The sequence below is a fragment of the Molothrus ater genome, chromosome 1 (assembly GCF_012460135.2).
Source record: "Molothrus ater isolate BHLD 08-10-18 breed brown headed cowbird chromosome 1, BPBGC_Mater_1.1, whole genome shotgun sequence".
In the NCBI taxonomy this organism is placed as follows: Eukaryota; Metazoa; Chordata; class Aves; order Passeriformes; family Icteridae; genus Molothrus; species Molothrus ater.
The window spans coordinates 35,075,819-35,092,233 of NC_050478.2; the positions used below are offsets into that span (position 1 = coordinate 35,075,819).

General features: G+C 41.5%; 1 protein-coding gene across 2 annotated transcripts in view; it reads left to right on the forward strand.

Annotated features, from left to right (window-relative positions):
- Positions 1 to 16,415, forward strand: part of CREB5 (cAMP responsive element binding protein 5) — a 214,053-nt gene that overhangs the window by 190,435 nt on the left and 7,203 nt on the right. For both annotated transcript variants that reach the window (XM_036378763.2, XM_036378764.2), the window contains 3 exons: positions 8,853 to 9,176; positions 14,339 to 14,566; positions 15,510 to 15,618. In XM_036378763.2, the coding sequence (XP_036234656.1) occupies positions 8,853 to 9,176; positions 14,339 to 14,566; positions 15,510 to 15,618 (661 nt within the window). The remainder of the gene's footprint in view (positions 1 to 8,852; positions 9,177 to 14,338; positions 14,567 to 15,509; positions 15,619 to 16,415) is intronic.

Here is a 16,415-nt window from a genome sequence, read left to right on the forward strand (position 1 = left end):
TAGACATTCCGTTTTCACAGCTAGATAATTGACAGCTGTCTGTGAATTAAAATGCTATTTTCATTCTTTTGGGTTAGATGAAGAAATAAAGCTTTAAAAAATGTGAAATAGCCCATAAGTACCCTCTCATTCTATATGTCCTTGTACTGTACTTTATATTCTAGTCATTTCTTCAGGAAAAAAAATCCATGAATGCTTTAAAAATGTTTCAGGAATCACTTACCTTTAGAAATGAAGAAGAAAAAAAAACTTCACCTGAAACTGCGTGGTAATGAGACAATGTCTAATTACCTGCAGTGAATTCTCCAGTCAGGCCAAGGGGCTAATGAACATCAATACTCCTTCACAGAGAGCCCTGGGATCTCTAATGGCTGTAAGTGGTCAGGCCTTCAGTTTTACATTTCAGAGTCTCATTGGTATAATCTTGAAACAAAATCTACAGACCAGATCGTGTCCTCTGTGCTCTGTGTGTGTGTGTGTGTGTGTGTGTGTGTACGCCCTTGAGCACTGCACATCTGGGACGAAATCAAAGGACTTTTAAGTGCGCATGTATCCAATTTCTGGCTTGCTAGTAGCCCTTTAAACGTGCTGGGTTTAATCCAGGAAAAACGAGTATTCAAAAATCACACCAGTGAAAGGAAAAAATAAAACCCCAAGTTTTATGTACTTGGATGGCATTTTTCTTTGAATATGAATGACTTAATCATAATCAGCCTTAGTGAGAGGTGGGTGATGAAAGTTCAGAAATCTTCTGACAGGAAAGACTTTGAACCTGCCCTTCTTGTGTTCTTGGTGTGTGTTTTATGCTTGTGAGAGGGAGAAGGAAAGTAAGCAATTTGCACTGTCGTCAAAAAGCTGAAGTACACATTAAGGGGTCTCAAGGCTTCAGAACAGTATTCTGAAGGGAGAATTTTTGCAGTGCTAATCCCATCTGATCTGATCTCTGAGTACAGATTAAGATACGCAAGCCTAGTGTTCCTTGCAGTGTTAGAGTGCCCTGATTTGAGGATTTGCTCTATATCTGGCTTATATAGGAAATTCCTCAACTTCCTCTGAAATAAATTCCCACTTTTCCCATTAAATACAATCATAAATGTTCGTTTTGTTCTCAGGCAAGATATATACACTTTCCACTTGCATTGTCCTGGAACATGGAAACATGATTTTAGAAACTTAAAGCATTTTCTTGCCGGAGTGAGGAAGACCTGAGCTGCAACCCCTTTGCCAAATACTTTGCTAAAAATGCTTAATGTCCAATGTGAAGAAAGAATCTATGATGCCTCACCTTGGGAATGAGCTTTAAAACAGATCTAAGAGAATAGATCATGAAGATGAGCAGTACAAACTCAGGTTCCCTTAAGCCCAAATTTTCATAGTGTCTTACAGTGTGTGATTAACACTGAGTGATTTTATTGCCACCTCTTTTTTCTGTGTTTTCCGCAGGTGACAGTGTAGCATGCATGGACTAGCCCATAGATTAACCTGTAGGGTTAAGTTAGCAAAAGACTATTTGGAGAACAAGAATGGTGATTTGATATGTGCCTGCCTACTCATAGCTTGCAACTCAGCCCCACTTTCTCTTGGTGGAATGGGGGATTGATTCAGAAGGATAGAGGTGAGAAAATGCATTAATTGAGATAAAGACAGTTTAATAGGTAAAGCAAAAGTCACACAGAAGCAAAGCAAAACAAGGAATTAAATTCCATGAGCAGGTAGGTGTTCAGCCATCTCCAGGAGAGCAGGGCCCCATCAACCATTAAGGTCACTGTGGAAGACAAATGTCATCACTCTGAGCATCCCTCTCTTCCTTCTACTTCCCCTCACTTTATATCCTGAGCAGGACAGCAGATGGTATGGAACATGCCTTTGGTCAGTTGGGATCACCTGCCCCAGCTGTGTCCTCTCCCAGCTTCCTGTGCACCCCCATCCTGCTGGCTGGTGGGGTAGGACAAGAAGCAGAAAAGGCCTTGACCCTGTGCAAGCCCTGCTCAGAAATAACAAAAATGTTGCAGTGTGTTATCAACACTGTGTTCAGCACAAACCCAACACACAGTCCCATAGTGGCTACTATGAAGACAATTAGGTCTGTCCCAGACAAAACCAGCAAGCAGGTAATTAATCCCCAAGTGTCAGGAATTTTGCTGTCAGAAACTGGCCTCTCCAGGGGTAGGTAGCAGCTAAGTAGCTGCTTTTCTTTTGGACTCTGGCACACAGTGGGGAAATCTGTCAGAAGTCGGTTGTATTTTTTGGATCCTTCCATTGGTATTGTGTGTTGAAATTATATGACACCATTTGCCAGTAATAAATCACTTTGCTGTCTTTTGTGTGATTACATAATTAAATATCTCTTGTCATGGATACACATGGAGGGATTGACTTAGACTTGGTGGGAATTAGAGGTTTGATTTTTTGAACTTTACATTTCCTGACTCCTGTGCAAATCAAATCCAGTTGTTTAATACTGATTTGAGAAATGATTCATGCAAGAAATAGTATATGGTGAGAAATATAAACCATGCTTTCAGTGTATTTTCTGCCTTGATAATAATTTACTTGTTCATTAAAAATGCATGTAGAATAGGAACAGAGAATTTAGTCTTTTTCTAATCCTTAAAAAGGTGGTACGTTGCACAAAGATACTGGTACTTATCTCTTTTGCAAGGTGTTCTGAGATGAGCAGAAAGAAATTGCTGGGTGGAGCTGGGATGTAAACTCACTTATGTTTTCTGCTGTCCCTGGAGCCGTGGCTGTTCTCAATGAAACGCCATCACCAGAAGATGGCAGTTCCAACAGAATACCCTTGGGCCACCCTGGCTTCGACCTGCATGGGATCACTCAAAACTGGCAGTCATGCAGAGCGTCGTCCATCACTGGGGCTGATGTCAGCGGGCAGTGTGACTTCTCAGAGCTCCCCCGTGCCCCCACTCAGGGACACTGGAGCAGCTCTCGCAGCTGACCTGTCCTTGAGCAGTGTGCTATTAGTTTTATTGCTGCTTTGATTGTTTGCAGTTGATTCTTGCTGCTTTCTGCTGAAGTTTAATTCAGTTTGCATTTGGAAATACAAGGGAGAAAATTTGTTGTTTTTATTAGAGGCTGAGCTGCACTGAAGGCTGGATGACGATCCATTGTTCATGTTGTTACAAAATCTGACTAAGTGGGGAAGCAAGCACAAAAGGAGGGGAAAGTATAATTCAGATTTGCCAAACAGCCTGAGAATAATTCGAAGATTAGCAATTTGGCACTGTTTACTGGCAAGTTGTGAATTAAATGTATCCCACTTTTCTCTTTACATTAGTGTAATGTGTCACTTCAGTTCTGGATTTCATGTCCTTCTCACACATCTTACTCTTCCTTCTGTCAATAGGCAGGACTGTATTTTACTGCACAAGAAACGTAGGAGAAAGCATTTAATGTGGCATCAGAGACTTTCTAATTGCCAGTCTCTGAAATGTGCTCATATCTGCAGTTTGCTTATTGAGTGGAGATGAATCGCTTCCAATTTACTTTTATGAATGCAAATGGAACATTTGTGAAGAGTGGTTTCTGTTATTTACACTGTGAAATGCTTGTCAGCAGCCAAGTGTAAAAGACCTGGGTGACATTTATGCTAAGTTCTGTTGTTGCAGTCATAGTTAAAGGAAAGGATAAAATTCTGTGTGATGCTCTGAAATGCACTGGGTGAAGTTCTGTTCACAGCTTTAGCTGTCCCTGGCCTAACTCTGTATATTCATTTTGGGTATGATGCTTAGAGTTAAAAGGAAAGCTTGACTATTGCAGATGAGAAAACAGTATTAGTGACACTGAAGTCAATGGTATGCTTGCCATGAAGTTTGGCTAATCACGATCATCACTCTGAGGTTGCTACTGAACTGCAGATGTGTGGCGATGCTTGATGTCTGTAATCCTTTCTGATTTCCCACCCCTCTCTAGACTTTTCTGTCCCCTGTGGGGAACTTACTAAACCCTTGTATTATAGAGACTAGAATCACAGTCAGCAGTGCAAGAAAATATCTTTGAGATCATATTTCATGTGCCTTCCAGGGTCTGATATAATTTCCTGATAAGAATATACCAGACATTAACTAGATACTGCAGCTGGTCTTGTCTCTTTCTAATTTAGTGGGATTTGGGCATGCAGACCAGAGGGAAGAGAGCTTTTTTTCTAAGTGCAGCAATGCATACTTATTTGGAACAATTCAATCCTATTCAAAACCAGCATTCCATGTCTGTCCTAACCTAAAATTCAGCTGGGTGTTATAATAGCTCATTGTTTGATGCAAGCACAGAGCACCTGTAAAATTTAAGATTGTTATCATTTCTCAATTGAGAGATGAATGGAGAAAGTTGTATTTTATAGTCATATACAGATTATGGAATAAAACATGTATAGCCTGTTTTAAATATAATGTTATATGAATAATATAAATATTGATTAAATATTATAAGTATTAATATACACATGAAACCCAAAAAATTGTTTGCATTTTTAAGTGTGGGAAAAGCAACCTCCAAATTTACAGGTTGGTTTTGGCTTTTTTTTCTTTTAACAAACTGAAAAAAATGCTGTTTGTTTATTGCTAACAATTTTTGAGAAAGAAAGGGCAAAAACCAAGCCAACTTTGAAATACATGTCACAATTGAGGAAAATTAGAAAGCAGCAAGATCCAGAATAGCAGAAGTATTAGGGAAAGTGATACTGTTTTTCATTCGGGATCTCAAATGCTTGAAGGCAGTTTTTCACAGATTTGGGGTTTGCCCAAAGATGTTCAGTGTATAAGTTAGAATCTATGTTGATAAAAGGAAGCATCAAGCAATGAACTGCACCATGATGTCAGTCTTTATGTGGAAGAAGCACTGTGAAAACTCTCTTGTTTCAAAAAAAACCCCAATACTCCAGGTACAAGGGTAACTTCTTTGAGGTGTTGCTTTCATATGGCATTCAGTGGGGTAGCTGCAGAGTAAATGTGTCAGTTAGGGCCATTGCCACAAGGAACAGTTCTGTGCTCTGTACAGGGAACACAACACTCATACCTGTGAAGCACCAATACCTGCTGTTTCCCTTTCCTCCTCAGAAGATGACAGTACATGTACTTCTGACTTCCTGTAGGATCAAAAGGGAATTATATTTATTCACTTGATCAGAGGCAAAGCAGGCTGCTCTCTATGAAAGGTTTCTCTTGCTGTCTGTGTCACTCAGAGTCACTTATTGAAATGTTATGACTGAGTGGAAATCAGCTACAGCTGATGTTGGCCACTATGTTACTTTGATAAAATAATAAAAATAATCAGTAAGGGCCAAAAGTCATGAAAGGTGAGGACCTCCATTTCCTCTTGGCTTGGTGGGGATTTTTTTAAAATTGCCTTATAAAAGGGAGAAAAAATGGGATTGTGCCCTAAAAATCTCTGGTATGAGGTTAGCAGATATTTTATGTTTAGGTGAAAGCAGGTCTGAGTAGCAAGTCTTCTGTTTCAGTCCCAATTTGCAAACTGCCAGGTCCCTGCAGGCTCTGGTGGAGTCAGTCACACAGTTCCTGAAAAAACTGAACGGCTGCAGAATTGGATCTTGGGTTACCATTTCATTCTAGAGGGGATTTGGTGGTGTCGTCAGTCCAAGTAAGCTCAATTTTTATGCCATCACATTTTATTTGACACTAAACTAAAACAGCTGCTTGCAATTAGCACACATGAAAGAAACAATAACAAAACTGCAGCCTGCCCTTCAAGCACTACACATACTCAGTGCAAAGAGTTTACCTAAAGTTCTGGTGATTTTCCCTCCCTCTGCTCTAACTGAAACATTGAAAACAATTGATCTCACTGAAAACCAAATTAAAAAAAATGTTTATCGCTCCCTGAATGTTTCTGATTGGCAGCAGTGACTGGTTATTGGAGAATTTAGGCTGCTCCAGATGTGGGCACGAACAGGACTCTCGCTGCTGCGGAGCTGATCTAAGCATGAAGTTAAAGGGAGGCAATGGCTGTTGCTGCCCTGGGACAGGATGATGTAGAGAGCTGGTTTCTTACCAGGACTGGGATCCAGGGCAGCTGGCCCACCCTCCCATTGGGAACAGTGAACAAGGAGCTTGTAAAATACACAGACCAAATGGAAATGACCCCTACTGACTGAAACCAGCTGCATGTCAGACCTCTCACTGTCTCTCTTGATTTGCTATCTCAAATAAATGGATGTGGTAGAAGGGCTACAGAAAGAAAACAAAATAATTTATTCTGCTTGAAATTGCACCACACTAGCAAGCTTCAGTTTTTACAGCTGAAAAAAAAATGTTTATTCACAGATTAAGTTTTTCCCTCTTTTTTTTTTTTCTGCTTTGAAAGTCTGCAGTTTAGAAGACATACTGTAGCTCAGTTTCAGAAGTCTTTGACAAATAGACATGGTAGATTTTGTAAGGTATTTGTCATATAAAACTTCTGGCTAATGAGAGCTTGGTTGTTTTGCATTTAGATTCAGAAAACAAAGTTATAGCAGCTTTTGTTGGTGCTTTGTCTTAGATGTGCATGGTGGCTCAGCTCCATGAAAAACATCTTAGTGAGTTTTGAAGAAACATGACACAGAGAAAGATTGGACTTATTGATGCACTTTCCCTGTATTTTTCCTAATACACTCCTGGGTAACACCAGTTATTCTGAGCATTATGAGGAGCTGCTTGAAGTAATCATGGTAGCATTTGAATTCAGGAACAGTTAAGGACAACATATTCTCCAGTCCTCCATTTAATGCCCAGGATGGGTTACTGCTATTGACATTACATTGCCCTCTGTTCTGACTTCAGAGGTAGAGGAGGCACTTAACCTCACTGTCACCTTTGATCTCTCATTTTGAGAAGATTGTCAGGATGGGACACATCCTTTAAAGGAAACTTTTAAGAAGTTTCCTTTAAAAAGTCTATCAAACCATATCAGTTATGGTTTGATAGACTTTTTAAAGGAAACTTCTTAAAAGACATCAATCTAGACTTCATTCTCACAAACTCGTATACTGACGTGTTTTGCAAATATATATATATATATATATATTAAGTCTTGGTCAGCCAATTGATTATTAGTGAAAGAAGCCACCAAATTTAGATTAATAGATCTATTAGAGTGTCTTGGTAGATTGACCTTCATGAAGTCTGAAAAAGCATGTGGATACAAAAACTTGAGGATGACACTTTGAAGTGAATGTTACTTCTTTTGCCTTCCACAACCATCTATTTTTCCTCTATTTTTTCTTTTATTTTTTCCCATTAAGAATTTGTTCCTTTCTCACTAACAGTTGTACAAACACAATACAATAACAACTTTGAAAATAGAAGACTTTACCTGTGGCCTTGCAGTGTTGCAACAGCCAGATGTTATTTCAATACAAAATAGACTGCACTCTCTATCTGCAGGTTCTGAGAGTCTTGTCAGTCACTATTTTCGCTTTAAAGACAGAACCAAAATGCAGTTCAGCCTGGCCATTGTTCCTCTGCTGGCATTTTTTGGCTTATAGGATCTTCTGACAATCATCTGTGACCAACAGATAGATATTGCTATGTGGAAAGACTCACCTCTGTGCCTCCTACCATTCACCTCTCTGGCTCCTACCACTGCATTTTTTTACTGACTGAACAAAGGTGAAATCTCCTACAGATGAGTTCTCTGCTATTCATTCTATCCTCTGGCTGGATATGATGTAGTTTTTGAGTTATTCAAATTGTGCTGGTTTGGCATCAAGTGATACCATGCACCTCCTTCCTTTCTTTTTTATCTTAACGTTTCTGCTAATTACTTGCATTAGTTAGAGTAAATCAATTTACTTCTTTGAAAATATAAAGAGGTCTTGGGTGGCTGCCTGTAGATAATGTTCTATGTTGAGCAAGAAGCAGAACCATGGATGTGAGGGAGGTTCCGATGGGTTTGGAAGAAACTCTTCTCCTAGCTGGCATCTGTGAGGCTCTGCCTTTGGCACACTCTTGTAGGATGCCAGTGATTCCAGTAGTCCAAGGGTCAGATGACACCAGCAAGGTGTTTGTATGCCAGTACAGCTCACGGCTTTGGGATGACCCTGTAATTGTGCTGAAAGGGAACTTTTTTACTCTGTATTTCCGCAATATCCTTTGTACACAAAGGTCCTATGCTGCAGTCCAAAATGTTTCAACCTTTCCCACTGTCTTTTAGTTCTGTTCAGGTAAAAGTGAACAAATCCCACTGTTACTAAGGAAAGTTTTGCTCAGGTCAGATTCCAGGGCCCAATCCAGTGACATGTGACCTATAAAACAGAGAGAGGTTAGCATGTGATGAAAGGACAACCCACACTTGAACTTTTCATCAAAGAAGGAGGATCAGGTTGAGGCCATCCTCATTATTTTCCCTCTTTATGATGAAAGAACAGGTTGGGTACTAGTACAACAGAATTTGAAAAATATGTAAATATTAATATATTTTTCAATGAGTCTTTTAATAATATCTGAAGTAAAAACAAGATGGGCATTTTGTTGTGTCTTTATTTTAATCATACTTTCATTTTTAAAAGTTGTGAGAATACAAGCTTGTTGAAGGTAACCCTCCTTAGCTGGCCAAAGAGAGAGAGTTATATTTCCTCAGAAGCACAGTAGGAAATGTAAAATGTAACTGTTAAATTTCAATTCAGACATTTTAATCTTTAAATATTGGCAGTGGAAAACTAGATTAGACCCCAAGAATATGTTCTTTTTCAAACTGAAGTAAGATGCCTTTTAGCAAAGGAACAGCAAGAGAAAAACTAAGTAAATCTCAAAACAGGACAGGGCACCGTTTCTGCCACAGCATTTCTGATTGGTCAGATCACCATGTATGAATGTTGAATTTTCTGCCTTGTTCTGTTCCAGAGATTGAAGGCAGCACTGACTCATCATCCTGCCGCCATGTCAAACGGGAATATGAACACCATGGGCCACATGATGGAAATGATGAGCTCGCGACAGGACCAGACACCACACCATCATATGCACTCACATCCTCATCAGCACCAGACACTGCCACCTCATCATTCATACCCACATCAGCACCAGCATCCGGCACACCATCCTCATCCTCAGCCTCATCACCAGCAGAACCATCCCCACCACCACTCCCACTCGCACCTTCACGCACACCCGGCACACCACCAGACCTCGCCGCACCCACCGCTGCACTCGGGCGGACAAGCACAGGTAGACCGTCATGTCCTACTGCATCTCTGAGTTTTGCTCTTGGGTGGAGTTAAAGCCTGATCTCAGTATTGTTTCTTCTTGCATGCATGTCTTGTGAGATACAAACCCGTTGGGCTGCTAGCAAATGTCTGCTAATGGTGATGGGGATGCTCAAACTTTATTTAGAAAATGGAGTGAAGCAACAACATGTTTTGCCGCCTAATTTACTAGACATTTGTAATTTCTTACTTTATAAGGAGCTCCAAGGCTTTTCAGTTCTCTGAGCTCTGCAGATTGCCACATATCCTTTTATGGATGAGGTTTATTACAGAGATTGGCACATTATATATGTTGCTTAATGTGCTTGAACCTGAACTTCTCAGGCCAAGATTTAACAAGCTTTATGAGTTCTACCTGGAGAAATACATAACAAAGTCTTTATGAAATGAAATGGCACTGGTGTGTGTGGCCAGGGGTAGTATTTAAGACTGGAGATAATAGAGGTAGTTCTAATTAAGGATACACTGGCTTGGAAAGGATTAATTGATCCAGACCTTGTGAAGAGGACAGACATCTGCATAGTATGAGAGAAAGATTAGCTGTGAGTGCAACCAGTACTTGGTGCTTGTTGTGGCAGGAGAAGGAGGAGGATGAAGCCAGTCCAAGGAGAGAGATTTAAACAAAGAAGGCAATTTAGACTCGTATTCATGTGACAAGTCAGTGAAGGTCTCCACTGAATGAGATGGAGGACTCAATTTTTTTGGACCAGGTATATCGGGTTCAGCAATTTGGATAGTTCGTTATCTGAAGTGAATGTTTCTTGAACTAATGAGCTAGTGAGCACAAACTTTAGCAGAGTCATTTTTAAGAGGAATTCTATTAATGTCTTAAGATGATAGGCTTCTGCATCAGGATCACACAAGAAAATAAAGCTTTGGAGGCAGTTACTGTAACATGTCAGGTCTGGAGAGCAATGTTGAGGAAGACAAACAGGCAGTGCATGGAATGTGAGGACAAAGAGGAATGCCAGCCATAAGAAGTTCAATCTGTGAAGTATTGTGTTGCTTGCAAATACCTTTCAGACAAGCTCTTAGAAAACATTAAAGAAAATGAGAGTATTTGGCTGGCATCCCAGTGTCCCACAACATTAACTATTTACTAACATCTAGCTTTATTACTGCAGAGTCTGCAGCACATGGGATCTCCCTAAAGTATTTGCTAATGTAAAATGAATAGTCAGCTTTAGAGAAACAGTCTAAGTAAGAGCAGCAGACTCCCCTGTGAGAGGATGTCCATAGCTTTCCTAAGTTTACTTCAGTTTTTACTTTGTGAATTCAATTATTTTCCCATCTGTTAATGAGTTATTTTCCTTGGAGTTGTTTAAAAACTCCAATAAGCAGACATCATCTTGTATCAGAGAAACCAAAAGTAACCTGATTGCTGTATTGGAGATCACTGAGAGAGTAAGGATAAAGTTGTGCTTAGCCAGTTGAGGACTCCATGGATGAGATGGCAGAAGCCACTTAACTTTCACTGAGGGGTAAAGAGGATAAACATGTTAATGCAGTTGAGGTCACCAGATCCCATGGTATGGAGCACTGCTGCAAAACATTCACAGCACCACTTTAAACAGATGAGGAGAAAACTACTGGGGAAAACAGCTACCAGGGGAAACAAACCTCACAGTTTTAAGGACAAGATCAGTGAGCCAATGGCCTTCCTCTAGACCACTTGGACAGGGACCTTGACTTTCTTACACAGTTAGGACGGCTTCAGCTTCTTGTGCTTTGTATTCCCTGCTAGCTGGCACCACAAAAGTTTCTCAGGCAGGCAAGAAGACATACCCCACACATGGGTAGGTGGATGATTAGCAGCCACACAGCCGTCAATGTCCCTCTGTGTTCAGTACTACATGGTCTCTGGAGCTGGGTCTGTGCAGTCAGATGAGCTTTGCCATGCACAGTATGCCACTGGAGGCAACAGACCCCATGGGAGATCAAGAACATCTTCACCTTGTCTGTGGGTGTAAGTATCACCAAAGGGATCAGACAGAGGGTGATGGAGTAGGAATCCCAGGGTCAAGTGGCTTCCCCAGGCAGAATTCTTGTCGCGCATCTGTTCCTCTGGTGCAAAGGCAATAGTGATTTCTGAGCAGATGCACTGGAGGGGGGAAAAGAAGGGCTTGCTAAGTAATAACCACATAGTTATTACTTTCAAAGCTCATCCATAGTCCCCATGGTAATGGCCTCTTTGGGGATCAGATTGCTCCAGCAGACGTTAATTTTATGGTGTGATTTTCTAATTATTAACCTCCTTATTCTTCTGAGCCAGATTCTTCCATTCCAAACCACCTGCCACATGACAGCATGGTCCATGCTGCTGTAAGCTGCATACTCCCATGCCGAGACTGTTGTTATTCTGCACCATGCCCTTCTGTAATGTTAGAATTAATTTCATGCTTTTCAGCTACCATTTTGATACACAGGAGCCCAAGGCATTATGTTTTCATAGAATGAGTGAATGGGTATTAGTATTGTGGTAAATTGCAAAGAACAGAAGTAAATATTGGATACAAGTAGAAATCAGCTTCTGAGAAAGAGATCTATCTGAGAAAGAGAGATATTTTACCAAGTTCTAACTATGCTGCCTCAACTACTACAAAAATTATAGTGTTATTCTGCATTGGTCCTCTAAAGTTTTTTTTATATCAAACTTGGCAGAGTGATAGCTCAAGCGGAGTTGGAGTTTGGATGCCATTTCATTCTCTTAGCTATCCTATGTTTGTCTTCATGATGGATACCTGATCAGCATCCTCTAAGAAGACCAAAATTAACTTACATTTTTATATTTAGTTCATTTGCTTTCTTATGTCCTAGGCAGGGCAATGAAATCCTGCTAGAAAATGATGCTTAGACAGTTACTAAGATATAGTCTAACATATTTCAGGGTTAAGAGCTATCAAGTAAGAGTCAGTTAATTATCCCATGTGACATTATTAGTGGAATAATGGCAGCCCTTATAATTAATATCTTCCTGAGATGGAGAGAAGATTTTGTTGTTCTGAAAATGCACTCTGACAACCCAGACACTGCCTGGTATATTCTGAAAACAAATCTACTCACTAGTTATTCAGGAGAAAATGACCACATAAGAGAAATTATAAAAAAAAAAATTGTATCATTACCTTTTTCTGCCTTTGTACTGGATTTAACCGAGAGAGTTAAGAAACAAGAATTTTTAAAGCTGAATGAGAAAGGAGCAAAAAGGGATAAGGAAATATAAATAGCAGATCTCTGAAGTCTGGAAAGGTGTTATGTATGGGAAAATGAAAGGTCTTTGATGAGATGTTGACATTAAAAGTTACTTGTGAGACCTCTGCACTCAGACATGCTGTTAAAGAGGCAGCATGCCCAGCCCTGGTGGACAGGGAGCAGCTGGAATCCCTTGGCAGCAGTCTCCTGGCAGAAGGCAGGGGATGCTGGTGAGAATGGGGGATGTGCCCACTGCAGCTGCCATGGACCTGGCACTCCGACCCTCAGTGTTGGACAGCATGTTGAAGATTTTATCAGCAAACATACGGAGTTCGTGCAAGCTGAAATTTAAAAATCAGTCAGAAAATGTGGGGTGGCTTATTTATTTTAGAAGGTTATTCTTTAAAAAAACCTTTTTCTGCTCCTGTGAGAGAGATTCCCTGACGGTGCAACATAAAGCTGAGAATAAATTCGGCTTTATGCAAAAAGTGTTATCAGATGTACAGAATAATTACACATAAAATTGCCACTGTAATTGCCACAAGTCAGCAGGGGGAGGGAGCAAACTAGATTCTAGACAGAAAAGCCACCTCAACTTTGCAAGACTCAAGATGATAGTATCGTTTTAATTGAGACAGACTGAGGTGTTAGGCAAACACGTTAATTGCGGCAATTGAAATTCAGGGCTCAGTCTGACAAAGCACTGAGTGCGTCCACTCCCTGGAGTCAAAAGGAAGCACCTTGGAGGTTTGGGCCTTTGCCAGAACAAGAGGGTTAATTTTGAGTCAACAATTCCAGTTTCCAGACTGTTCCAGACTGTGCAGGAGTGGCAGCAGCAATGCGAGCTGAGTGTAAGCAATAGGATCCATGGACTGGGTTCCCAGAGCCCAAGTAGAAGGAGAGAGAAGGTGTCTCTAGAGCCCCGTAGCCTGGGTGCCACAGACAGGCAGGAAAGTAGTCCAAAAGCCTATTCCCAGGGAGTTGAACATTAAATCTGGTGCTGGTTCCTGACAGGGACGCAGGGAATGTTACATCTGCCCAGGAGTCATTTGGAAAATAGTTTACATGGCACTGCCACCACCATGCACCTTTTCTGTAATATTGTGGGCCAGTTACTCTCAGGAACAGGACCTTGTACTTGAAAAAGCATAAATACATAACTTTTTCCATAGTTTTGTAGCAATGGACTGGATGTGGGGTTCCTATACCCTCAAAGCCAGGGATAAATTGAGTAAGAATAAGAATAGTGTCAACAGCACAGAGGTCAAATGGAACCTGGTAAGAGGAATATCCCTTATCCACACAGTGCAGAGACATCAAAACAGAGTTTCAAGTTCAATTCATCAAAACACAGGTTCAACCTAAAGTCTTTCTTTGCCCATGAGGGGCAGTAAGGTCTGCTGCCTTTGTGCAATCCCAGCCCACAGCTTCCCAGCTCCATGCAGGCGCAAAGAGCTCTCTGCAGCTCCTGTCTCCAGAGATGGCAAAGATTGAGGTAGAGATGGTGAAGCTTGGAAAATATAAATGGCCCAAAATTTTAGGCAACTGGGGGACAAGGGGAGAAAGAGAGACACAGAAATTAGACCACTACAGTCCTCTGCTTTGATTAAGACAGATCCTGAGAGAAACTGGACATTTCAGGTTTGAAATAGGTGGTAGCAGAGAATGCATCTAAGTGAATTCTTTTAAGAACTAACTCAAGGGACAAAAAATACTCAGATGATCATTTATAAAGAAATCTCTTCTTCGACAATGGCAAGGATTTGCCAGCAGCTGCTTTCAGCGGCACCTGGTGCAGCTTTTGACTTGAGCCTGTTGCAGACCTTGCTGGGGAGCAGGCAGAGTGTGTGCGATTCCCCTTGCCATTTCAACATCCCCTTCTGTAACCTTCTCCCCTCGCCGCCCTCTGCAAAACATCTTCTTGCCCTGCAGGTTTCGCCAGCGGCGCAGCAGATGCAGCCCACGCAGACAGTACAGCCACCACAGCCGACTGGAGGTCGCCGGAGGAGGGTGGTGGATGAAGACCCAGATGAGAGGAGGCGGAAATTTCTGGAAAGGAACCGAGCTGCTGCCACGCGCTGCAGACAGAAGAGGAAGGTCTGGGTGATGTCACTGGAAAAGAAAGCAGAAGAGCTCACCCAGACAAACATGCAGCTTCAGGTGCGAGCCACTGTCTGCGCCCCTGAGGACACAGAGGGGCTCTTTGTGCTTGACTGACGGTGCCTTTGGGGCTGCCCCCGCACAGTCAGCTCCTAGTGGGAGCTCAAGCACAATCAGTCTGTTAATCAAGATGTGCGTGCTTCAATTAAAGAAATAATTACATTTTAGTGGGATAAGCCAGGAAAAAGCTGTCTTGGGATTTAGAAGCCTTCACTAGATGGAGTTGTATTTATTTTCTTTCCTTGTCACTGTTTTTTGTGGGGATTTTTTTTGAAGTGCCATTAACATGTCTGTAAAAAATTTCTTCAGAGCAGGGCATATAGTTCAACCCTCGTTCAAAGCCAGCGAGAGAGAAGCACAAATAGATCAGTCTATCAGTGAGGAAAACTGGATAGATGGAAATACCATGAATATGATAATAAAATCCTTTCTTACAGTGCTGTCCTTATGGTAGGCACAGTACTTCTGCTTCATGCAGAGGTGTGCCTGTGTGCTTCCAAGGACAGAAAACCATTTGTAGAATGGCACTCTTCCAAAACACTCTCCCACAAAACTCAGAGGTGTGAGCAGCACCCAGGCACTGGCTGCAGCTGAGCTGTAGGTGACAGCAGTCCTGCCCCTGAGCACGGCAGCATGGCCTTTGCCCCCACTGGTCTGCCCCTGGCCTCATGCAGAGAGCCCCAGTATTTCCCGATTAGACTGAAACATTGCCTTAAGTATCTCTGGTGCTGTGAAGTTAGTTCATTTGTCAGACTGCCTTCAGAGGTTACAAAATAATGTCACTGACAAATGTTAATAGAAACCCAGCACACAAACTCCTGAATGCCTTTTTTGCTCAGTTCATTCAAAGTTATGGAGCAGGTTTTATGTTCTTGGGTAGAAGCTTTGTGGAATAGCGTGGTTTAAGCTTTGTTGCTAACCCAAGTCTCTTTTTCCTCTCCAGAACGAGGTTTCCATGCTGAAAAATGAGGTAGCACAGCTGAAACAGTTATTGTTAACACATAAAGACTGTCCGATAACAGCTATGCAGAAAGAATCACAAGGATATCTAAGTAAGTAGCTGGTATGTTTGCGCTGTCTCCACACTCCTCACAGGAAAGCAAACCTTTCAAATCTTCCCTCCAGAACCCTTTCTTGGTCATGTTATCACTTGAACCTGTCTTCTCAAACATCATCCCAGCCATCCAATCTCCTGCCCTTATTTATCAAGCCCCGCTCAAAACCAAAAAAGCCCTGGTTTGCATCGCACACAGCAGAGCTAGTCTTCCCCACCCCTCCTTTCGGCAAGGAGATGCACACGGATGGACGCTCACTCCCCTGTGGAGGATCCTGCTTGAACTCACAGCTCCAAACCTGCAAGAGTCCTCCTGGGCACGGCGCTGCCAGAACCTTAAAATAACTCTCAAAAGGAAAGTTAAAAAGGAAAACATTACAGTCCCCTCCAGCGAAAATGGTACTGTGCTCTGACAGTGGCACAGACCAGGCCTGGCGCAGGTTTTCAAGGTTTGTTAACTCTTTTTTAACTCTCATCTTTTTTTCTTTTTTTTTTTTTTCCCAAAAATTTCTCAGTTAACAGAGACATTTAATCAATTCTTTCTAGTTGACGCATTTTGTGGGTAGTAATTTAGCGACAAATTCTCTGTTTCATTCTAGAACAGTTCAGAAGTGCCTCAGGGCTTGCTAGATTGTGACATTGTCTTAAAATAGAGCCCATTTCTGTCTCCTCTGCATCACTATGCATCTGTCTCTTTAACAGTACTCAAAGAAAAAAACACATAATTGCATTACATGCCTATCAGCTGTTGCTTGAATTAGATTTTCTGTGCTGCAGCGCACCGCACTCTAATTT